The 24171-nt window shown below is 42.4% G+C and overlaps 1 protein-coding gene across 1 annotated transcript; it reads left to right on the forward strand.

Annotated features, from left to right (window-relative positions):
* The first annotated feature begins 18629 nt into the window (after positions 1-18629).
* crip1 (cysteine-rich protein 1) lies at positions 18630-23756 on the forward strand. The gene is made up of 5 exons (XM_069710699.1): positions 18630-18821; positions 22589-22683; positions 23078-23135; positions 23518-23562; positions 23693-23756. The coding sequence occupies exons 1-4, from the start codon at positions 18782-18784 to the stop codon at positions 23556-23558; spliced, it is 234 nt and encodes a 77-aa protein (XP_069566800.1). The 5' UTR covers positions 18630-18781; the 3' UTR covers positions 23559-23562; positions 23693-23756.
* Positions 23757-24171: the final 415 nt, after the last annotated feature.

Here is a 24171-nt window from a genome sequence, read left to right on the forward strand (position 1 = left end):
CATCACTTTAGTCACACAAATCAAAATAAACTGCCATTTTTCCCACACATTCAGTCACTTCCATTTTCCAGCGTGGAAACATCTTTGTGAGCTGAGCTGGACCGCACCCTGTAAAAACTGTACGGTTGCCTGGATACCAAACAGATATCGGGATATACGGAGTCACCGAGCCCGCCTGCATGTGAACTCTTTCCTTGTTTTTGCATCAGCGACGACAGACTCACACGCACCTTTGACGGGCGCTGGCTTTAAGATGAAGGCGGCCAAATGAAACCATCTGTTGCAGGCAAAATTAGACGCGCAGGACTTAAGAGAGAATACAGTTGTCGACACCTTCGAGATGTGTTGGCCTCAGAAATAACGAGTCTTTTGTCGGGTTCAGTTTGATTCTCTAGAACGTACGATGAAAGACCTCTTTGTTTAATAACCGAAAGCCCTGTGTCTTTCCAGTATATTACTCTATAGATCATGAACCGAGACGGACTAAGATATTTGCCAAAAAAAAAAAAAAAATAACGACTCCTTGCTAACCTTTAGCTTAAACTCAGCCAGTTTCTGGCTGCATCATGTAATGCATAGACAATTTGATCACCTAGTCATTTTATCACGAGAGATCATTTCCTCTTCATTGGAGGGAGCTAGACTTTGTATCACATCATAAAACAATATTTCCACCATCTACAGTTATTCCCTAAATAGAGCCTGCATACTTCCATAGACTTCAACCCATCTACCAGATGTTGCGAAGCTTCGGTAAAGTGACCAAAGCAGCCATACTGCAGAGGAGTAGAGGTCATTTTAATGGAACCGAGACGAATCTCTGGGGATCTCTTCAGTCGCTTTTTCCCAGCAGGCCGATCTCTGACATAAAGCAGTCACTTCCCGTGACCACAAGTTTGTATTTAAATGAGCCATTTTTGATCCAAAGACATGCAATTCTGAGATTCATTTTCAACAACAGAGGAACTGCAGTTTGAAACTTTGAGTTAAAAAAAAAAAATAAAAAAGTAAGGAAATCTTGAGTTAAGTAATGAAGGGAAATTTGAGTTTTAGACGTAAAGTACACTTGAATTAACTGAGTAAGGGAAACTTTGAGTTTGAAGTAAACCTGAGTTGAGTAAGTAAGATACATTTGATTGAAATAAGCTAAACTTGAGTTCAGTAAGTAAGGTAAACTTATACAGGACTTACCCTCAAAGTCATGTGTCAGTCTGACTCTGATGCTGTGAAACAGCTGGCCAGATCTTTCAGGACTCTGGAACCTCCCGCAAGTTAGATTAACTTCAGTCCCAGTCAGGTGGGTGACACAGATCAGTTAGGCCGGCCGAATTTAATTATTGAGGCGCCTTTTGGTAATTACATTCCGCATTTCAAAACGCCTGCTGATCTGCTGTGATTATAGGGACTAGCTAATGATAAGAAATTTATATTGCAGTTATGGTTATGACTTTACCAACAGCCCGCGCTCTGGCCAAGAATCTAATTCAGCAAAAGCATCTGAAGGATGGCGAACGCCTGATGACATAAATCACACGTGTGCCGCCGCAAGCCGGGGTTTTCAATGACTCGATGTGGTTTAACAGTACAGTTACATCAGACCCTGTGGATTAATAAAAGGCGTCAGAGGCTTTATAAGCATTGTCCTCCTCATCACAGTGACAGTGCCATCTGCATCCACATCCTTCCACTGTCCCTGATGGTTTTCCAAATACTACAGATGCCGTCTCACCGAGAAAGAAGCTCCAGCGTGTTCTTTTTTTTTTTCTTCTTCTTCTTCTTCTTTCTTTTTTTTTACTTATCCTTTGTGGCGGTTATCTGCATCGAGAGTCTGTGCTCGTATTGTAGAGAAACAGATGTGAGAGTTTAATCACAGCAGATCTAGTCGGCCTCGCCCTCCTTCTGCTCATAACATCCTCCCTGTGGCTGCCACAGCTCTGGCTCGCCTGAACACAGCCAGATGGACCCGCATTTAGAGTGTGATAACGATAGTGTTGCAGAAAAAAGAAAATAAACCCCAGAACCTCCTTGCTACCCCGACGGCCCAAAACCGAGACGCCGTCTCTCCGTTACTGCACCTCCCGGCTACCACACATGAACAATCACACGGTGCAGGTGGGCTGTCGGCTGTTTCTTATTGATGAGTGCGGCGGCGGCGGCGGCGGCAGCAGCAGCAGCAGCGGGGGAGACATGAAACCAATGGCAAGCTGCCACCGTCCGGGCCCGAAGCCAAGACCTTCCCTCCCCTCTCGTCTCCTACGCTCCGAATCCTCTGCATCCCTCTCTCCCACTGGTCCCTCGGGGCCCGCCCAGCCCGCGATGAAGGGATTGTTTTTAACATGCTTTCGGTAAAAGGAGCTCGACTTTACACCAGATATCGGTCACCCGAAAGAGGCCAGGTGCCCGGTCCAGGTTATCGCACACTTACTGTACATGGCGGTGGGTGGAGGAGGGGGTGGGGGCTTGGGGGCTGGTGGCAAAAGCGAATAGGGATGAGCTTTATTTTGGCTAACCCTTTGCTGAGGCTGCCAAAACATAACGCAGATGAGTTCAACCGGAATACAAAGACGGTCTCTTTGGTTGCAAATCCAAAAACAGATAAAAGTGAAAGTGGGCTTTGAGGAGTTGATGCTGATTTTGGAGGGCTGCTTTGGAAGCTCCGGCTCAACTCCCATGTCTTTGTCTGAAGGCCACGAACCTTTCGACCTTTCCGTCTGTCGTCTCAGCAATATCTGAGGCAAATAGAAGCCGAGTCAAAACGCGCTTTTGTGTGTTTGCCGATGTCAGATCGGTTACATAATGTTTCAGCCACACCCTTCAGATGGGCGGGAAGCAGCTGTTAAACCGATCCAATGGAACGGTCCGACTCCTCATCATCACGTCTGTTCCGAGTCTTTTCCCTCTTTTGTCACCTTTTCCTGTTTTTCTGCTCTTTATTGCACGTTTCCACCGTGCATATTTAATTCATTTTGCATACCTACATGATCTACAGGAGGGTTATTCACAGGGCCGGCTGAATGATGGCAAGAAGAAAAGAGATCTCAGAATTAATGCGGAAAGTCTAATAGCCTCGGTTACTATGTATTTTAAAAGGAAAGTTGGCAGCCCATTCAGCTTTCAGTACTTTTTTTTTAGAATCCGCGTCGCCCATTAGAAAAATGAGAGGGCGTGGAAGCACAGGAGACACAGGACAGAAGGTTCTGGTGGGATTGAACCATTGTGAGTGGGCTGCGGCACTCAGGAGCTTACATGATATGTTCATTGAAAAGAAATGAGTAGAGCAAATTTGTCTAATTTGTCTGGGTTTTAATCTAGTGACATTTTAGCAGACAAGCATTTTATCAGATAAACTTTGAAAGTACAATCAAACCAGATTCTATATATAAAAATGCATTCATTAATTAATAACAAATAAGGTGCTAATTTCTCATCTGGGGTGAATAACCATTAAAGCTGTGCTAATCAACACTTTAATATTGAAAAATGACTTTGCGGTTTCGTGATCAATCAAAATGATCTCCGATTTAGTTTCCCTCAGTTGTCTATTGAGATTTTAGCGTCCTTTAGCCCATTGTTTTGGTTTCATTGGTGCAGCTTTAATTTTTGTTTTGTTTGGTCTTCGGTTGCCGAAACTAAACACTGAAATCTGACATTTCTGGTGTAAAAAACAATTTAAATGAATGCTAATGTCTGCTGCTAGTTTGCAACTTAAAATGTATGTAAATATAATACAAAGCAATGCTGCCTAATGGCCGTATCCAAGAGACAGGGAGCCACTCCTAACTCTGACTTGGTATGACCACGATGCGTTTGCAATAAACTGTGTGAGCCTCGATCAACAAGATACCTCCTGCGAGACGTTTTATGAATCATCAAATACGGATGAAATCGGCCCAATGAGCGAGACAGCGGTCCATTAGTAGTTCCTGAAATATGCCTGATTGAGCGTGTGAATGCAGGAGCAGTCACAAGTAACTCCACCGAAATCTAATCTTCAATTGAGGTCAGACATAAAAACAATGACGTAATGCCGAGCCCGGAGCCACTGTGCACACAAGCATGCCGAGAGAATCAATTGCACCAGGGGAATGAGACAGAAAGCAAACGTATAGCCGTTACAAACATACTGCATTATTTTCTGGATTAGCCCTTAGTCCGTCTTTACATTTTCAACCCACATGCCCTTCTTAAACACAGTGCATGTCACACAGCGAGGGTGTCCGTGACAACCATGCCCGCTGACGTCACCGCAGCTTCCCTCATTGTCGAGTATCTGGTTAAATGGGTAAAGCCTCTCTGTGTACAATGGACCCAGTGTGCATGCTGCCAGGCCGAGATGGAAAACAAGCGAGGAGGGGCGCGGAGCTGAAGCCCCGCAAGCGGTTTGTAGTCGTTTTTGTGGAGGAGAGATGACTGGAATGTCAATGAGTGGAGATGAGAGGCAGAAAGACAAGTGGCCAAGGGGAAAAAAAAAACACAAAAAAAAACAGCGACCGGCTCTGGAACCAGACTCATGCCTCTTAACACAAAATCTTCTTGAAGCCAAACATAAATCAAAGACCGAAAGAAATCACTGTACAGTGTACGGTGGTTCTGAATTTCAATTGTAGAAGATTTACATCTGCACTTTTTTGCCAGATGAAACAAAAGCCAGAGCACTGACCGGATCTCAATTCTGCACACTTAGCCTGCAAAGACCTCAGCTGTTGCTGTGATAATATTTCACAGACTAATTCAGTGGTCACAAAGTGTTCCCACATAACGAAAGCCCACCGCAGGGACCCTCTCGAGGCCATCGCTTGGGAAAACATTCTCTCCGCTTGCGCCTTTTATTTGCCTGGTGAGGGAATCGAGGCCTGTTTGTGTTATCCAGAGGCGGTTGCCAAGGAGACCCGCGTTTCTCAGACGAGCGGCATTCCAAGTTATTTTGAACATCTCGCACTTTTGTATGACTTGGACAACCTCTTTTTCGTCCTCGGCGGCGGAGGACGTTCGGGGCGGGGAGGGCGGGGGGGGGGAGGAACCGAGAGATCGGACACAGATCTATCACGCTCCAGATGCAAACACGTCTGAATATTCATACTTCATGGGAATAACATGTTATTAGTGCTTGATTGTCCACTGGTCTGTGGCTGGACTGCCTCGGCCGCTCCGCCAGAAATGTGGCTCAGAAATCCCCCACCGCAAGAACCTTTATTTGATTTGGCCAAAGAGGAAATTGATCAAGGAAAACCACACGATCTTTTAGGTTTTCCCTCCAACAGGAAAGAAAGTGGTTTGCCTTAAAGATTGAACTCCGCAGCGTTATAGGAAAATGCTTTTTTAGAGGGCGTGCGACGAGCGTGGCTTGATCAGTTCCCCTATAATTGTCCTGTTGTGTGTTTATGAGCTGTTTTACTATGTCGTAGAACGTGGCAAAAAAAAACACAAAAAAAAAACGTATAAAAGCTAGCTTTGAGATTTCTCTACACATGCAGCGTGCAACGTGACCTCAAACAACTCACTGTACCCCCAGTTCCTCAGGCGCAGCAGCTGAAATAGAAAGCAGTGGTTCAAAAGCGTTCCCAGATGTAAACGTGTATGACTGTCATCAATGAAAATGAGCACGCAGTCAAACTTTCCTGGACAACGACGGACCCATTCGCATGTAAAGCTCACGTCAGAATCCATTTACATCTACACCCACTTCAAAAAAAAAAAACACAGCTCGGGATCTGGCGGTCCCGTTCGATGCGGCGTCCAGATCCCTCGCCGAGATGCGGCTCGCGGAGGGACGTCGCCGAGCTGCCTGAACCGGACCACATCACACAAGGGGCAAATACAGAAATCTACAGCAGCGAACTGGAAACGGGTCCGTGTTACAGGTCTGGCTAAACAAAACAAAACAAAACAAAAGAAGCTGCAAATCTGAGCCTCGGCGACAGAGTAAACGCTCTCCGGGACGGGAGCTTTGAACGCAAAACTAACGGTCCTTATGCACAGTGTATGAGGATTACAGCATCGGGTCGCGACGGTCCGTTCCCCCCAAAAATCCGCCATCGTTGTTTATGGATCAGAAAATTAGACGGCGCGCGAGGGAGATGGGGGGTGGAGGGAGGGGGGGGGAAAGCAAACTGTCAAAATAAAATCATAACGGTGTTTTCGTTTATTGCCAGGCCATCTGTTTTCCTTATGTAACCCAACCTTCCGCCTCGCACTCAAGTCGCACATCAGCTCTCGCCGGCTCTCCACCGTATTGTATTTCGCCGCTGTCGAACCGGCTTTTTTTTTTTTTTGGAGAGTCTGTGGAAATGCGGGCAAACAAGACACGGACACCGGCTGATTAATGGCTCCCCGACCGCGATCCGACGGTTCAGCCGGCGCTCGTAGATTCTGTCCGATGGAAAGGCTGATTGGTTCCCCGGCAGCGCCGAGGCATAAACATCGTACGGTTTTGTTTCTCTTTTTCAGTTTTCCATTGACTCATTGATAAACTTCTCCAGTTGGACGGAGCGTTACCGTGCGGGGGTGTTTGTTAAGACCGGCATTCAGTCATGTCGGCCTAAACTGACGTTCTAAAAACGGCACGCGGGAAAGTCCGAGGGCCCGTCAGAAAAGTTGAACAAGAGAATTTAGAGGAACATTCAGCAGACATTAAACAACATCTCGGGGTCAAATTTTGAAGCACCACGATGGGCGTACACAGCCGGTTGCGAGTACATTCACGCCGCTGCAATTTTGATTTACCGGAATCAAAACTAAAAAGATGAATGAGCTCTAGGCGGTTAGAAATACTTCCATCCAACTCAGGTCGACATTTCGGATCCGCTGCGAGCTTAATAAAAGAGCAAAACGCCGACAGTTTTATAGTCCAAACCGGCCTCGGTTATCGATCGAGCGTGAAGCGAGTCGGGGGGGGGTTAATTCCTCGTGACGGTTAAACAGTCATGAGGCGACTTTGATTCTTTTTGATTACTTTCCCCGGAAGCCACTTGCTCCTGAATAACTCAAGTAGTTTATAGACATTTTGAAAAAAACAACACATTAATTGCTTTTTTTTTTTTTTTTTTTTTTGGATTTGAGGTTTGGGTTCTTAAGAGTAAGGGCTAAATCCAACCTGGATAAATCACAAGTTGAGCAACGTTTCCTCGAACTGAGCGCAGGTTTCTGGAAGCTTTGACAGTCGGAGAGGGCCACGAACCTCACAATGGTCGACGGCTGGATTTCTGGTGGTAAATGGCCGCTGCAGATCTAGTGAAGGACACTTCTCGTACCAGAACCGCCACAACTGACGGGCAGGCCCGCCGTGTTTAGGTGAAGTAACAGTAGAGCGGAACCTGGTGAGATCTTGAACAGCGTGGGCGGTATACGGCCACCGGGGGAGTTAGGGGTGAGCGAGCTAATTTCAGGAACCTTGTCAATCAAAACTATTCAACAGGTTTTTTTTGTTTTTTTTTTTTAAAAAAAATCTTTACCGCAGCAACTGTATTTGAAGATTTAGGATTAGAATCTTTAACGTATCAAACTTGTCAAGGTTTTATCTGCAGACTGACAACATCAACTGAAGTAAATTGAAGTCCAATTTGATCTGCTCAGCAGTCATGCACAAACCCTTTATACTATATTTATATATATATATATAAATATAGTATAAATAATTGACACAGCAGTTATAATGTAGAGATTGATGCCATTCCTACACCTGCGCATGAACAGAATCAATCATCTACTTTTTGACAAACGGCGGCTGATCACGGACACGACGGTGTTATTTTTCTCATGATGACAGCAATTAACTTTGCAAATAATTTCCTATTAAAGCAGCGAGCCAGCTGTTTCAAAGTTGACCAAAAACAATGTGTTGGTTTTTTTTTTTTTTTTGCTCAAACCTACAAAAAAAATAAATCAAAAAGGCGGCAGGTATTCGATCGTAAGCCTGACGTCGTCTTACTATTCAGAGGCTTCGGTCACCATGGCAAGAGGCCTGACAAATATTGGCGTATTCTCTGACCCGGAGGGGCCAATTTGGCACCAAGACAGATCTCGGACGTTGCTGCCAAGTGTTTGCACACGAGACAGATGTAGGAGCCGTCTTTTCTCCCAGTCGCAGCCGCGGTGCGCCAACGTGTCACCGCCCCCGGCGCAAGCTTTGTTTGGATCCTACGCCGAGTCTACGGCGAGGTGAGACGAGACCCGCCCAGTTTGCATCGCAAATCCCACGTTCGCGTTAACGCGTTGCCATTCAAGCTCCGAAAGGTATACAAAAAATAAAAAAATAAATAAAAATCACTCCGTGGACTTCTCTTAGGCGCGGCGGTACCGAAATGAAGCGGCGCGAGTTGGCACGGCAGCCAAATGTACGCTGTAATGAGCAGGAATCTTCAATCGCGTTCAGAGAAGGGGAAAGCCGTGAACGAGCGAGGGGGCTCGTCAACAGGTGGTAAATTATAGGGCCGTGGTCAAGAGTTATTTGACACCTTTCAGTGAAAAGTGGTTTGGTGTACAGTGACGATGGATGCTGCTCTGCTGCTTCCAGTGAATGGGAGACGCCTCCGGGACTGCAGAAGAGGGGAGACTTGATTTACTGACTGTGGGCGGTAAAAGTTGTGGAGGCCGTTAAACAAACAGGATATTGTGTTGGTTTTTTTGTTGTTGGTTTTTTTAATCGCCTATTGAGATGAAGGAGGAAGCCCATTCCGAGCCAAACAGAGTGTAAATATTCAACTAACATGTTTCTACTGTCTAATTTCTAATCAGCTGATGTAAGTGGGAAAACCACGGCACTGAATTTAAAATCATAAAGAGTAAGAAACTGGTGTTCAAGTGGTGGAAGATGTAAATAAAGACTTTCTTTTCTTCGTGATATTATTTCACTTGAACCACGTGGGTGGCGATTTCGGTCAGTTGATCATCCATCACTTAATATCTCAGCAACTATTGGATGGATTGACGTGTTGCTCAGTGTAAATGTCCGAGTGTCGGTTTGGAAAAGTTACAGAAACAAACATTCCTCAATCCAACATCAGGCAGGAGTGCTTTCCAAATTGCTGCATTTGATCTTCTGACAACACCATGTAATTTGATCAGGCAGTCAAAAACGGTTTTGTTGTTTCTTCCCATTACTCAACCAAATACCTCACGAGGATGAAATGCACAATCAATGAAAAAATAACAAAAACAAACAACATGGCCCAAGAACAGGGAGGCGCCTGATAAAAAAGGCCGCTTTCAGACTTCAGCAGGAAGCATTTCAAATCAGCGCTGCAGAGACGAGAGCACCACGAAAGGCCATTAAAAAACCCGTGTGTGCTGTTCCGCACTCGTATTCTGGTGAAACTGATCTCCGCTGTGCTTTCATTCAATGTAATATCCCACCATCAGCTATTTCATTTTAAGCAATTGTGGAAAATTGGAGTCATACTTTTTTCTTTTTTTTTTTTTAGAACAAAACCACCCTTAATTCGATTCTGCTGGTTAACGTTCAGCTAATGAGTTCCAGCAAAGTGACTTTCGACAGCAAGTTTAAGGTGAAGTTCAAATGAGGTTTTAAGGAGGGAACAGAAACTGGTTTGGAGTCATTTCTAAGATACTGATGTCATCACAACCATGGCATCACAAACTCTTCCTGTGGGAGGTGTGTGGGGGGGGGGGGGGGGTTTGACAAGGTCCTTTCTGGAAACCAGCAAATTATCAGGCCATGTGCGTGTGTGTGCGTGTGTGTGTGTGTGTGTGTGTGTGTGCGTGCGTGCGTGTGTGTGTGTGTGCGTGAGCTGCCTGTACATACCAGAAGGCATATTCCACATTGAAATATGACGTTTCTCTCTCAGTCAGGAAACAAATTATGTGAAGCGGGTTACAGTGCAACGAACCGGGCGAGTATGTTCAACAAATCTTATGGCTCAGGGGGAAACAGGAAGTGACATAACTGTCGTTTCAGAGCCAGATGTTGATGATGCACGGGCACCTGTGGCCAAAATATTTTATCTGACGCGTCTAAGCAGCAGGCTACTTGCACGTCCCGTTTTAGACTTCACAGATTTATGATAGATAATATTTCTGAAGTCTAACGGCTTGATTTTGGTGTTTATAACTACGTTATTATTCAAACCAGCTGGTTTCAAGAAGAAGTTTGGAAAAAAGTTTCAACTTCCTTCGGTTCACTGTTGCCATCTACGCAGTATGACTGACACCTGACTGCACCACAGACCTGTCAATCAAACAGACCCCCCCACACACACACACACACACACAATCATACCTCTCTCTAAACGCCTAATATCTAATTAAATATGGGATTATTTTCAAACAGAAAACTAATAAGGAAAAACATTAGCGAATGACACCGTTATGACTTGCGGAAAAAAAAAACCCATTATATTGACTTTGTATTTTATGAGAGAAGCTGAATGAGAGTCGATGGCGGGAGAAGCTTTTTGGAGGCAGCCTCCAGTATTTTTTTTTTTTTTTTACATTAATGCATTTCATTCAGCATTGGCTTCACTTTCTACACCCGCTTTTACACAAGCTCACTCAGACAGCACACTGAATTAAAAAAAAATAATAATAGTCGCAGGCCTGTAAATTGCTTGGAAGCAGTGCAGCTGAAGAAAACCGTCTCCCCGCAGACACAGAAAGTTTTACTTACAGTTCAGCACCTGTCCTGAAGAAACCCCCCCACGGAAAAGTCCAACAGCGCGGTCCGGCGTCGGCACCGAAGACATCCCGGGTGAACTCCAGAAAAAAAAAAGAAAAAAAAACCTCGGAAAATCCAATTCATAGTTCAGCGTCCATATTTAAAACAAACCGAGGAAAAATAAATAAATAAATAAATAAATGTACAAAAATCTTGGCGGACGTCTCAATTAGTAAACAGTGCAGCAGCAGCAGTCAACTCTTGCTAGAAAACACACAAATTCCTTTGACGTGAAGTTCACTTCACCGCACGCATGCACACATTCTTCATTATTATGTATAAAAGTTTAAGTAAAAAAAATAAAAAAATAAAAAAAACATTCATTGAAGTTTGTAACTACTTTGTTTGTGGTTAGCTAAAAAAAAAAAACTTAAAAAAAAACACTCCGCGGCAGCTTCCTTTGACTTCCGCCTTCACTTCCGCTTCTTAGCCAATTACAACAGGTGAACAAAGATCGTCTGTAGCCTACCGACCAATCAAACCGCAGAGATAAATCTAAAGGAACATGCCGCGTACTCTAGTAGCGTTCAACTATTTTTCCTCAATAACAACTTTAATAAGTTAATCGTTTTTGTTTTGAAATGATAAAAATAAAGTAAAATTTTTGTGTCTTGTGTGTTTTGCCCATCTTCATTAGAGACTGAATTAATTTAATTCCTTTATTTTCCCATTGGGGCTACATATATTAAATATTGTAACAGTCGTCATTCTTGAAATTTAGAACATTAATTTCTCATTTTTCTCCCACTAATAAAAATAAATAAATGGATAGATGGATATGTTAAAAACTTTTTAAAAATTATGATTGATTTGGGCTTTTTGGATTTTTATCTCTATCTGTGTCTTTACAATCGACCAGTACATTTGACTTGAAGTGATTTGAGAGTGAATTTTCTTTCACGTCTTTAAAAGGAAATGATCACATGCACAGAAATATGCAGCCTCTTCATTTCCTGTTATTGAGGAACCCGTGGTTGCCAGGCAGCAAACACCACCAAACTGACAAACAATTACCGGTTGCCAAGGAAATTGCAGCTTACCACTGTTTATTTGTTTGACATTTCTTTTCCTACTAAATAGTTGAGCTCGTGCCAGGTCCCAGTGTTAAATGAGCCCTAATGGCACTGGCTTACCATAGCACAGCAGGTTTTAATGGCTGTTTTCTTTCTGGTTTGCATTGGATTGTTTTTACCAAAAACGTCTGCAGCTTTATTTGCATCTTGATGATGCCCAGTTTGATCCTTCCACTCTTGACAGTTCCCATGAAGACTCAAATGCCTGACCTGGACTTTCCCGGACCAACAATGTTTGTACATGCATCCGTGTAACTGTGTGCATGCATGTGAATAAGAATATGTGTTTTGATTGAGAGGCCACAACTGAAAGATACCCAAGACAAATATGGTTTGAACTTGTCTGCTGTCTTTCACAGTCAAAGTACACAAAACTCAATGGGTGGTTCAAGTCTGGAACTTTATTCGTATAACGCCTTTTAACAACATCTGAAAGTACAAAAATAGACATGGAAGGGAATATAAATTAACAAATTGAATTGATCTACGGGAGGAAATAAATACAATTAATGAATAATGCTTGTTCCCATGAAGTGCAAAAAATTAAAAGTCCCGAATTTTGTTTGAATAAGGGAAGTGACAAACACAAGATTGTTTTGAAGAACTCATAGCTGGAGCAGATCTAACATTTTCTGGGAGTGATATAAGGTGGAAAAAGCTCAAGTCTGTTCTCCTAGTTTTAATCCTGCAGTGGTTTAAAAAAATCACTGATATTATTAAACTAAGTGCAAAAATTTTGACGACTGAGTGATGTGGTTATCTATCATTAAACAGCATTCTGAATAAGCTACAACTCTTTTATTGACTTTTGGTTCAGAGCTTTGAAAAGACCGTCCCAGTAGTTTAATAGCACAACTTATACTCGTAGAGGGCTGATCAACTGGAGATAGTAGCTGCACATCAGTACTTCTGCTGTCATCGTGGCACCTGGATTCACTCCTGTTTACGCAAGCCTTCGCTCAGTCTGTCTGCTCTCTGCTCTACAAGAAGCGATCAGTTTGCACATCACCTTAGCGGTAGGTCTGCATGTTCAAACAACTCAGTCTGATGAAAGAGAAAGAATGCCTCAATGACAATGCGATAGAAGATAAATGACTCCACAAACATGTCAGTGAGCTGAGTGATGCCGAGCTTCGGGGCATTTGAGGAAAATCTTTATGAAGGCGTATTATGTTGGGGTATGAAATCATCGAGGTGATGCATATGTCATCCCCCTTATTACACTTAATTATGGTAAATGTGCAGAATCTCATTTTTGGTCAAAACACTAAATGCAGTCATCGTCCTGGCACGGATCACCACGGTATCGTTGCAGTCGGGATTGACGACACAGTTTGCCTAAAGTATAGAACCAATCAAGGGCCATACCTCTGTTGTGGGCATAAAACCAGAGACCTTTAATCAGCCCAGCAGTCACAACAAAGTGCAGATGGTCCAAGTGGTTCCCAACTCAGGTTAGATTACAGGAAATTGATGCAGAGAGTGAGGTAATGGGAGCATCAAAGGCAGAGCAGAGATAAAGAGCAGAGACATCGGCCTTGGAAAAACCTGCAAATCTGTCTGTGAGAAAAAAACGAATTATTGTAAAGAAAAGTAGAGTTTAGGAGTCTTTCATGTTTTCCAGTATGTTGAAGAAAAAGGTTAAGAGGAAAGAGATTAAAAAGGAGAGGAAAGAAGAGAGGACAGAAAAGAGGATGAGCTTCTCGTCGAGGTTGGCGTGACTTCACATTCTTAACACGACTTCATGTCTGTAGAAGTAGAAATACAGCACAGTAAAAATGTATTATTAATATGAACATTAATGAAAAAAGAGGGAAATTCTCCAGAAAATGGAAAACTCAAGTAAAACAGTCGCTCAAATGTGCACTTAAGCCTCCACACATGTCTGCAATAAAGTGTAGTATACAGTGGAAACACTCCAACAACAGATATGACACAATATCAACATTCATTTGGAGTCTTGTTTCTGGTTACCTGAAGTCCATTCATTGTTTCTGTAACTCTCCGCCAACTGTTGCCGCTAAATGCTCCACCCATAGATTGCATATAAAAATGGATGCTGTCTCCTGGTCTGAAAAGTGAAACCAATGCAAAAGTGCAGTACCACCGAGGTCCACCAGGGGCTGGCTCCAAAAAAAATACAAACTCAATAACTTATTGAGGTCATTATGGTGTTCTGGTGGTCCCTCTAAAAATACTTCCATAATAAATTAGATATTAGGCCTCAAAGAGAGCTGTGTTTGGGGGCATGTCTGGTTTGACTGACATGACTAGCGTGCAGTCAGGTTGCCGGTGGACGGGCGGGCGTACCTTTCCCAGGTTCTAAGTCAGCTCCTCCAAATATGATCACTTCTGGCTCATAAAAAAAAAAAAAGAACAAGATGGCGACGGCCAACATTCCTGCCTGAAGGCTTCAAAACGGCAGTTCTCGACCCAGCGGGTGAGGTCATGACGGGTTGCTACTTGGCTCCACCGAGCTCACTTGCTACTCTGTCTAGTTAGTTTCTACATATTGGAAATGACGTTGACGAATCAACGAGAGAGAATTAAAACAACAAAGTTGGGGTCCATAAAACCAAAACAATGAAAGAAAGATGCTAAAACACTCCATAAAGTTGAGGGAACGGCAGTGTTGGGTGATTAGTCTCACAAGCACATGTGAGGTATGAAAATACAGACTATGGCGACTTCAAATGCAACTGGTTATATGCTGTATTTTCTCAGTTTCGCCAAGCATGCCAGAAATTTTTCAAAGTGTGTGAAACTGCAGCACTTCCCCCTCCATGAGTCAGCTGCTCATAATCCACGTGCTTCTCTAAATGAACACAGTGTCCTCCTCCAACAGGCGACTGCGCCTCCTGAGCTTCATCTCTTTCCCAGCTCCGTCTCACCTCCTCTGGGTGTCCATCTGACAGCCCTGATGGCTGACACCCTTCCACGGCTGTTTTCCTTCACTCCCTGTTCCACCTAAAAAACAGATCATGTTTATCCGTCGCTGTGTGTAATTACAGCGCTGCTCATATAGTATCAACAAAACCCAGGAAAATAATCACACAAGCAGAGCAGTGGTTATTTTTAGACCCATGACAGGTAATCCATTGCCGTTATTTTTGCTGCTTTGCATGTAATGACTCTTTCCATGAGCCCAACTGTGTCTTGACTTTCTGATTAATGCAAATTAAGTTTAAATGCCCAAATTTACTGCATCTCTACCTTGCAGCTGCTCTTAAAGTAGCTTCTTCATTTTTGGAGAGTTCGAGCCAAGGTGTCACATGTTTCTTACATGTTTGTACCCACTTTGATTTAATTATATTTCCTGTAAAGGAGTAAATGCTGTTTTAAACCCCTCATCACTCCGCATGGAAAACCCCATATCCACAGAATAATACCAAGGCTACGACCTCAGTGGAGCTAGAACAATATTTTGGCGAACAAATTCCGCCACCATAAGCAGCTCTAGGCGTGCTAAACTTGAAATGGAAGCTACATCAGCCTTGATGTTTCAACAAGTGAGTGTAGACTATGTACTCTGTGTACCACGATGCCTTCATGTGGTAGCCGTTTGTGTGTATTCACTCTACGTTGTTAATCCTGTCTAATTTAAAGGATCTGATCACTGCGAGACGTAATTACAAGGCAACGACACGTCAACCTCACTGACTGGACCGAAGCCCAGTGCGGGCCGCTGAGACCTGACCGCCGGCTACCTGGGTGGCTGGGAGAGATTAGTTCACTGATTAATCTGCGGAGGTTCAGAGCTTCTTGCCTGGGATCTGAGGTTTAATGGAAACCATCCTATGAAGAAAATTACATGGTGATCTTTTCATCTCAAGGACTTTGGAGAGTCAGCAAAAAACCTACAGGTAAATCTGCCACTGGGAACTAGAATTTAAAACGTATTTTGGTTTACATCTCAATGTTAAATCTTTATTATTTTAGTCGGTCATTGTCGTGACATTCTTCTTCAATGTGCAGGCTTGAAATTTGTTTCTCTCTTCTTTTTTTCTGTTGGCTGCTGCTTTTTTTTTTTTTTTTAACGTTAACTAACATTTCTTCCTCCCGATACGACACTATTGGCGGAGTTCTGCAAAGTCAATATTTAATCCCTCCATGTTTCCTGTCCGACAGCTGGTGTTCCACGATACAGCTCAAATCGTGCGGTTTATTGTGATTTAAAACAATCTCTCTGAAAGTGTCCTCTCAAATAGATCGGGGATCCTCAGGGTGCAAAACAAAGCAAAAAAAAAAAAAAGGAGCCTACCAAATTTCTATCAAGTACAGTCGATCTGACAACAACAGATTTATGTTTGGTTGCCATGGCGATTTCATTGCTCGGATCCTCGGTGTTCGCTATTTCTTAGAAGTTACTCAACTGTGGTGGGAAGCGTATGGGGAAAAAAACGCTTCACTCTGCAGGTGTGTCTGTGTGTGCAAAGACACCTCGTGAAAGTGAACATTAAAAACACCCATTCACACACCTACATGCACATACACACGCAGATTAGTGAGTAACGACTTTTCAAACTTCAGGTCAAAAGTCACCCTGGGTTTGGGTTTGGGTGTGATCTGCTCATGCGGTAATGATTACACAAGGGACCTTCATGTCGTCAAAACAGAGTTCAAGCCAGAGATCTTCACCATGATGATGCAATCACAACCTGCAATCGAAAAAACAACAAACCAGCAGCTCTGCAGCTATTAGTCTGCTGATTTAGTCCACACAACTTTTTGTTTTTAACCCATGAATTTAACTATTCACTTTAAAAGTGAATATTGTTGCATAATTTTGTTCATACAATCGAACTATCGCTGTTTAGGCAATCATTTCAAATTTCAACCATTTATCCAATACATTTAGCTAACTTTTCTATTTCAACCAAGCTTAGCTTTAACCTTTTAAGATAGCTAACTATTCAAATTAACGATACTTTGAGGTAAATTTGCACGATTAATTTGTTACTTGTTACTGTCTTTTTCAACCGTTTGGCTTTTCGCAATTGATCCTTAGCTTTCTGTTCCACATTTGAGCTCTGCATCACTGCAGGTTTGAGGTTTGCAAATGCTGCTGTGAACTGTTTCGTAGACTGAAGACATTAAAGTTGACTTGTTTGGGTTGAACACGCAGTAATGTGAGTTGAAAACACATCATGAAAACGTCATCCCAATGGTGAGGTACGGTGGAGTTCATGATTTACTATTATTGAGGGGAACACGAAGAGGTTTTATTGAGGTATTTTACAGGATAATTTCAAGGTGGCTTAAACTCCTTAAAAGTTGAGTGATGTGGCAGAACAATGACCCGAAACACCACAGCAGAGCCCAGACTTTAGCCGTATAGAGATGCTGTGGATTGACCTCAAGCGAGTCACTCACACCAGCTGGCTGTAACAATTCACAATTCCTCCTGAACATTGAGCAGGTCTTGATCTGCAGGTACTGGAAATGCTTGTTTTGTTATTGCTGTCAAAAGAGGTTTGACAAGTCATTCATCGTGAATCCAAGTATTTACTTCCTTTTCCTACCAGCACTATTAACATATTCAGATTGTTTGTGTGTTACCAGCTTAAGAACATTGTGTTTCTCTTTACTTCTGACGGAGATGAAGATCAGATCACGTTACGCAAAGTTAAGTTTTTCTTTACATCGTAGTTACAACTGCTCTGTTGTTTCACCTTGACTTGTATTATTCATCAGGTGGGTTATCTTGACATTCAGCAATGAATAGATTGGTGGAGTATTATATTGAGTAGATTATGACATATCACCAGGGGAGGCCCCTCTCATCATACACGCCACACCTAGAGGTAAATAATAAAAAGTCAGAACTCATCTGCAGGATGATAATCACAATTTGATTATATGTACATTTTATTTTATCGGTATTCATTCCTTATATCAGTGCTGCTTATAAGAAATCACAGTCATCACTCACACAGCTCTTCAGCAGCAATGAACTCTGAGGAGGTGAGACATTGAGATGCAACAGGGATTTAAACCTGAATGGAAAACCAAAACAAAGACCATACAGACAATTAATAATTCAGTGTTTGTTCCACAAAGGCATTTTAATTAGTAAACCACAGCATGAAACACATCCCGGTAATCATCTGATTACTAATCAGATCCAGGCGTTGGCATGCAAACTCTGCACTTTAGTCACACAGATAAAATATGATTTGAAATGCCATATTTTGCCAGTTTTTTAAAACAGTAATTTTTATATACAAGGTTTTATGAGGTGTAATGGTCACGTCATCTTGCAGTGTGGATCCAATAATTTTTCACTTGTGACCCTTTAAAACAGAGCAAAATAACTCATGATGACCCTTCATCAATGGTTGCATTTGTAAGTATGACGTAATTATTTACTTTGATACATTTTATGACCCTGCAGAGAGGAAGCCTGAGTTAAAGCTTAGCCGGTATTTCATGAGAAAATAGACAAAACGCTTGATTAAATATATTTTGAAAATCTTCTAAAATGGTAATCACACTTGGATGGTGAGTTTAGGAACCACAGTACCATACCTGCTCGAATACAAAAAGCTGTAAAGAGCCAAACGAAATAAAATGATGAAAATAAGAAAAATTGTAAACAAAATAGACACTTTTATGACGACAATATATTCATATTTTTGTACTAGCCCACATTATGTAATGTATAGAGATTATTTACCACTTCTTTTTTTTTAGTGGGGGGGAGGGATGAGGGGGCAATACATGCTACAGAAGGAGAAAAGCGTGTCGTCTCATTCTTTGACTTCGGTGCATTGTAATGTTTTCTGCACGGCCACGCAGATTCAACACGGCGTGGCTGAAGCCTCTCCCACTGTTCGAAAAAAACAGAAACGTTTCGCATGAACTGTTTCTTCACTGCTATAAATACAGGACGCAGCGCACATCTGCACTTCAGAGTGAGGCGTGGTTAGTCAGAGCGAACAGGTGGACCATTCAGTCAGCACAGCTGCAAGCACTTCATCCCGCAGGATACTTCATCCCTTTTCTCTCCTCCGAAGTATTTACATACAGCTGCAACAAGATGCCAAAGTGCCCGAAGTGCCAGAAGGAAGTTTACTTCGGTAAGATTTCTTCTCTTCGTGTTGACTTTCCTGCAGTTTCTTTTGGATTTGTACACGCGGGGAGTGTCGTGCTTTTTGCATGAGGACATTTCCTGGTTAATAAAAACGAGCGCTTTTCTGTGCAAATGAGGAAACAGGAAGCTGGACGTAACCAACGGCGTGACAGACTGGCAGGCACATGACTTTATGTGAGGCTATATAGTACAAAATATGAAATAACTTTTTTTTTTAAAGTTTAGAAAATAATGAATGATGCATTACTGAATCATTATTATTGATGCGTTTATAGTACAGTACTTTAACGTTGTGGTTAGTCGTACTGGAGCTTCAGCTGCTTTATGCACGTTTAGGTTGTTAAATCTATCATGTATAATATTATATTATAATATTTTAGATATAAAATTATAGTTCGCAAAGAAATTCATCACTACAGTCGTGCATTCGAGTCGTGGAGTAAAAACCATCAAATATTTTCCACCGAAAGTTGCCTCAAAATAGTATTTAAATACAGTGCTTGAAGTTAACTTGCCTTCTATCGCTGAAAAGAATAAATAGAAATATAATAATATGACACTGACTAGCCACTCTGCACAATGAGTACATTTTGCTGATACTACTTTTACTGATTACAACACATTTACTTGTAATGGAGTATTTTTCACATAGTAGTACTTTTTACTCGAGTAAATAATCTGGCAGCTTCTGCTACTGCTGATTATTATTGATGCATGTGAGCAGTGTTTCAATAGTGTGTTAAAGTGGAGCTCATTTTAGTCCACTTTGTGTACCTTTGGGGACTGGTATCTTCTATAATACATATTATATATTGAATGCACTCAGGTTTTGCATGTACAATCTTAATATTTAATGTAATGGAGAAAAACATGTACTATCTCACATTTTGCAATTAAAGGAGAGAGGAGTAAAATAGGAAATACTTACTTAAAGTATAGTGAGTAACTCTACTTAGCTACTTTTCTATCTCTGGATTGTTATACTCTTTATTTTGGACATTATTTAATTTGCTGACTTGCTAACATATGTATGCACGTCTGCAGCCTGGCAGCCTCAGCAGGTCACTCTGTTAGCTCTCTTGTTATCAGGTTACTGTAGAGTCTCAAATCTTTGCTCTCAGTAGGAGTCGAAATTTCCTCCTTGATGAGCTCTATGACTAATAACTCGACAGAGCGGAGGAAGTAGGTTTCCTCTCTGCTGAAATGCACCTCCGTTGTCCCACTGCGATCTTGTAGGTTGGCCTCGGGACCATGCCATGAAAGCAGCGACCAATTACAGCATCCGGACTGAAATGGTTCAGCTCCATTTTTATTTGTGTCTTAATCCATTTACCACATTGTGTTCAGCTCAATTGTGCAACAGATAAATCTTCTCAGGAGATATGCTCAGAGGCCGAGGCCAGAGTCAAATATAAAGCCAAGCCTTTTGGACTGTCAGTCAGATGAATGGACTGTGAGACAGGGGAGCCATCTTTTCCATTTTCCCTTTTCATGGAGAAACTCCCCCTTCCTGGCCAAGACAAGCAAACCAATTTGTTTGGACCAGAACAAGCCAAGCAGTATTTTTCTTTTTCCATGCAGGAAAAAAAAGGAAGTTCATTTCCAAAATATAGTCGAGGGGAAAAAGTAGCCTCAAACAAAGCTGTGCATTCTTTTTTTGTGGCTGCACGGTCTGGAACTGTCTGCATCAATTTCCCGCCAAAACCTTTCTATAAACTTCCACCTTCACTCTGCAGTCTGCGATCGTCTCCATCACACCTCACAGCTTCACTCCACAAGTCCTCCCATCTTTTCCGCGTCTCCTTTGCTGACCATCTGTCTTGATGTTACTGAGCTCTCAGATGGAAACAATCAGGCTACCGCTGCCTGCCTGAATGATGGCGCTCCAAGTCCCAAAAAAAACAAAAAGGGGAATACTTTGCTCCCGCTGGAAACTATGCTGCAGTTGGTAGCATGGAAGGGTGTTGGCTCAATGCGTACATAAAAGCGTCAGCAATAGCTTGTAAAACGATAGCGAAGCCACAAACGGGCACTTCCATGCGTTCCCAGTCGAAGCGTTTACCTTGAAAAATATCTTTAAAATCTCAAAACCTCAAGTTCATAACCCCCCCCCCACCACCACCACCACCACCACCCTCCACCCCCCAAATTTTTTTTTTACTTTGACATGTTCTTTGGGAAATATGACTGTTTGCTTTCTTGTCCAGATGCAGAGAATGTAAGAAACGAACAAAGCTTATTCCCAGATCCGCTTTGGCTCGTCCCGTTGTAACCGAAAGGTTCAGACAGCTGCCAGTCAGCTTCGCTTGGCGCGAAGCGTCGAAACAGCTGGAAAAAGTTCAAAGAGAACAAATTCCACCTAGCTGGTGAGGTTTAAAGGTTGTGATGGCGCTTTTGTTCCCATTCCTCCCGTTTCCTGTCTACACGCGAAGCCAAACGAGCGGCGGCGTCCCATTTACCCTAAACGTGAGAGTAATCTTGCAACTATTCCTTCAAAACATCACGCCGAAAAGAGCGGCTTCTATTTATTTTTATTTTTTTTGGCGTGTCAAAGTGTTATGCGGCCTCGCTGTGAATCTTTTTTTTTTTTCGGGATGGAATGAAGCGCATAGCTGAACCGTCTGCCCTCGCGGTGTGTTTTTCCATTCAGATTTGTGTGTTTGTGTATGCTGGACCGCTCCCATAACACTGTGGCGAGCCAGAGCTAACGCAGAGAACAGATTGGATTGTTTCTTCCGTCCGTCCCACCCCATTCCTTCTCATATCCACAGGTAAAATAAACAGCTCCCGCAATAACCTTTATCAGATCCACATACACAATACAAAAAAAACAAAGCTGAAAAATGTGTGCGTAATTATAGCTGATCAGGTTGGCCTCTCCTTGATTACTGCCAGACCAGAGTCCCCTGTTTTGCTCAGTCCGGTGGTTTGTTATTTAAAGTTAAGTACAGTAATTATTTCAGGTCTGACTTTTCTTCCAAAGCCCGCCACGTTCAGCCGAAGTGTTTTCGCAGAGCTGGCCTGAGAGGCTTGACCCCACCCCGCGGCACTTTTTCTCTTTCCTCTGCTCGTAGCGTGATCTCAAATCAACATCAGGCTTTTTTTTTTTAGGGAGGAAATGTCATTTCCTGGTATTTTGGGGCAGAATTGGAGGCCACTCACTTCATTCTTTCATCCATCTGCCGTCCTTCCTTTTTTCTTTTTTTCTTTTCATAAAATCACCAGATGTTAATCAGGCTATGCGCTCCTCAGTTACTACATACGGTATGTTTCATGACAACACTTCTCCATTTTTAAGCATTTCCTGCGCTCGGCCTCTCTGAACCTGAGCAGCTTTTACTTCTCTTCTTTCGGCCACGCTTTCCCTCTTAATGATCTGACGAGCCTCAGAAGTCGTTTACATTCGTGTCCATCTCCTCCGATGAAGACTGAAGACTGTGGTTCCTCCCCACTTTTTTTTTTACTGCCGTTTGTGCAGATCAGCCCTCGCGGATGAAGCCTGTCTTTATCAGAGTTTATGAGGCAGGAGGAAGACACATTCCTCAGGGACACTCAGCCCTCAAGCGCCACACCCATCAATGTTCTCGAACTTATCTGCAAAGCGTACATCTTGCAGATGTAATATGGATTTTGCGATACGATTTCTCGGCGCGTTGAGCTGACCTGACCTCTGCGTGACTCCGTGACACTTCCGTCTCCTCTCCAGACGACAAGATCTGTGTTATTAACTTTGTCTTTTGGTGTGTTTGGCAGCCGAGAGGGTGACATCACTGGGAAAGGACTGGCACAGGCCATGTCTGAAGTGTGAGAAGTGCAGCAAGACACTGTCGGCTGGCTCGCATGCAGAGGTGAGATGTCTGAATTGCAAAGCCAAGACGATAATCTGTCATTTTGAACAATGCACGCAGGGTTTTTATAAACATGAGTCCAGTATCTGCATCTCGAGTTGAAATCCCTTTGCCGAGACGCAGCTCTAAATGTACAGCGAAACTAAATACAGCGTAAATGTACATGACGATCTGTAATTTGGGCTAAATATGAATTTATGGATGTTTTCCACAAAAATAAAGCCTTTAGAAAGTTTATATAGCACTTTTTTATTTTTATTTTACATTGCCAATATATCAATATAATAATATTGATATATAGTATATAGGATCATATTTATCAATATTTAGCATATATCACCTTAATATTCCCAGATATTTTCACATTTCAATAATAAAATGTTGTCTCTTGCAGCATGAAGGCAAGCCATACTGTCACAACCCCTGCTACTCTGCAATGTTTGGACCTAAAGGTAAGCATATTGCTCTTAAGTAATCCATCCTGTGCAATGAATGAACTCACCGACATCCTGACACCACAATCACAACATCTGAACTTTTAACTGTTTTAAAAGACATCGAGGACAGACTTGTCAGAGGCTCAGTTACTTTTGCTCCGATACGACTTTGGTCTCAGCCATGTTGAGGCTCTAAATGGTTCCATCAAAGCAGACTATCACTAGATGGGGTCACGCTCTCAGTAAACCATCGCGATATCTCATTAATCTCTTAAGATTAAGTGAAAGCACCAGCTCTGTCTCAGATTGCTGTCATAATGCTTTTCCATTCCACATCCACATTTTTTCTTTTGCAATCTAATCCCCGTAATGTTTTGTCCGTCTTTCTTCCCGTCAGGATTTGGACGCGGCGGAGCCGAAAGCCACTCATTTAAATAGACAGGTATTGTCATTAATTTACTTCCATTTGTTCCTCTCACAGAATTGTCATTTGCATAGACTTCGACTGTAAGCAAATCCATTCTCGTACTTTGCATTGTCTGACGTGGTTTTTTTTTCTGCTTCCTCGACAGGTTCAGGCCCCGCAGTAAAAAAAGAAAAAAAAGAAAAGAAAAAAAATGTTGCCTGGAAACTAGATCGAAGAAGAAGCCAGCATGCTCAGAAGTCACAATAAAAACCAGCAAACAAACTGCGCTCTCATTCAGAGGAAACATTTTGTGTGCATGTGTTTTTATGTCATGGGTTTTGGATTCTGATTTTGTATTGCCATGATATACAATGAAGTGCTTGTGCTCTCGTCTCGTCCTGTCTGTATAGTGGACAGTCCGATTAAACACATTGTAAAACTTTTGTCTTTTATTGTTTTTTTCCCTGCAAAGTCTCTGTATGAGAAAATTAGAAGATCTGAGCTGAATGTGTTTTGTGACTTTGTGTGATCGAATCTGCACAAATCCAAAGACAAATCTTTTTTTCTTTTTTTTTACATAATTTAAATGAATGATCTACTCAGCATTTGTCCTGCAATACAACCTCTGCCCTAAATGAACCTTTT

This window comes from Brachyistius frenatus, unplaced genomic scaffold, assembly GCF_029030835.1.
Source record: "Brachyistius frenatus isolate BFR_SWC_R1_liver_20210118 unplaced genomic scaffold, ASM2903083v1 Contig_93, whole genome shotgun sequence".
NCBI lineage: Eukaryota > Metazoa > Chordata > Actinopteri > Embiotocidae > Brachyistius > Brachyistius frenatus.

Excerpts from the sequence above, each read along its gene's own strand:
- crip1 (XM_069710699.1), top strand. The coding sequence starts at position 18,782 with ATGCCAAAGTGCCCGAAGTGCCAGAAGGAAGTTTACTTCG. Across the intron at positions 18,822-22,588 it reads CCAGAAGGAAGTTTACTTCG|CCGAGAGGGTGACATCACTG; the intron begins GTAAGATTTCTT and ends TGTGTTTGGCAG. Across the intron at positions 23,136-23,517 it reads TGCAATGTTTGGACCTAAAG|GATTTGGACGCGGCGGAGCC; the intron begins GTAAGCATATTG and ends TCTTCCCGTCAG.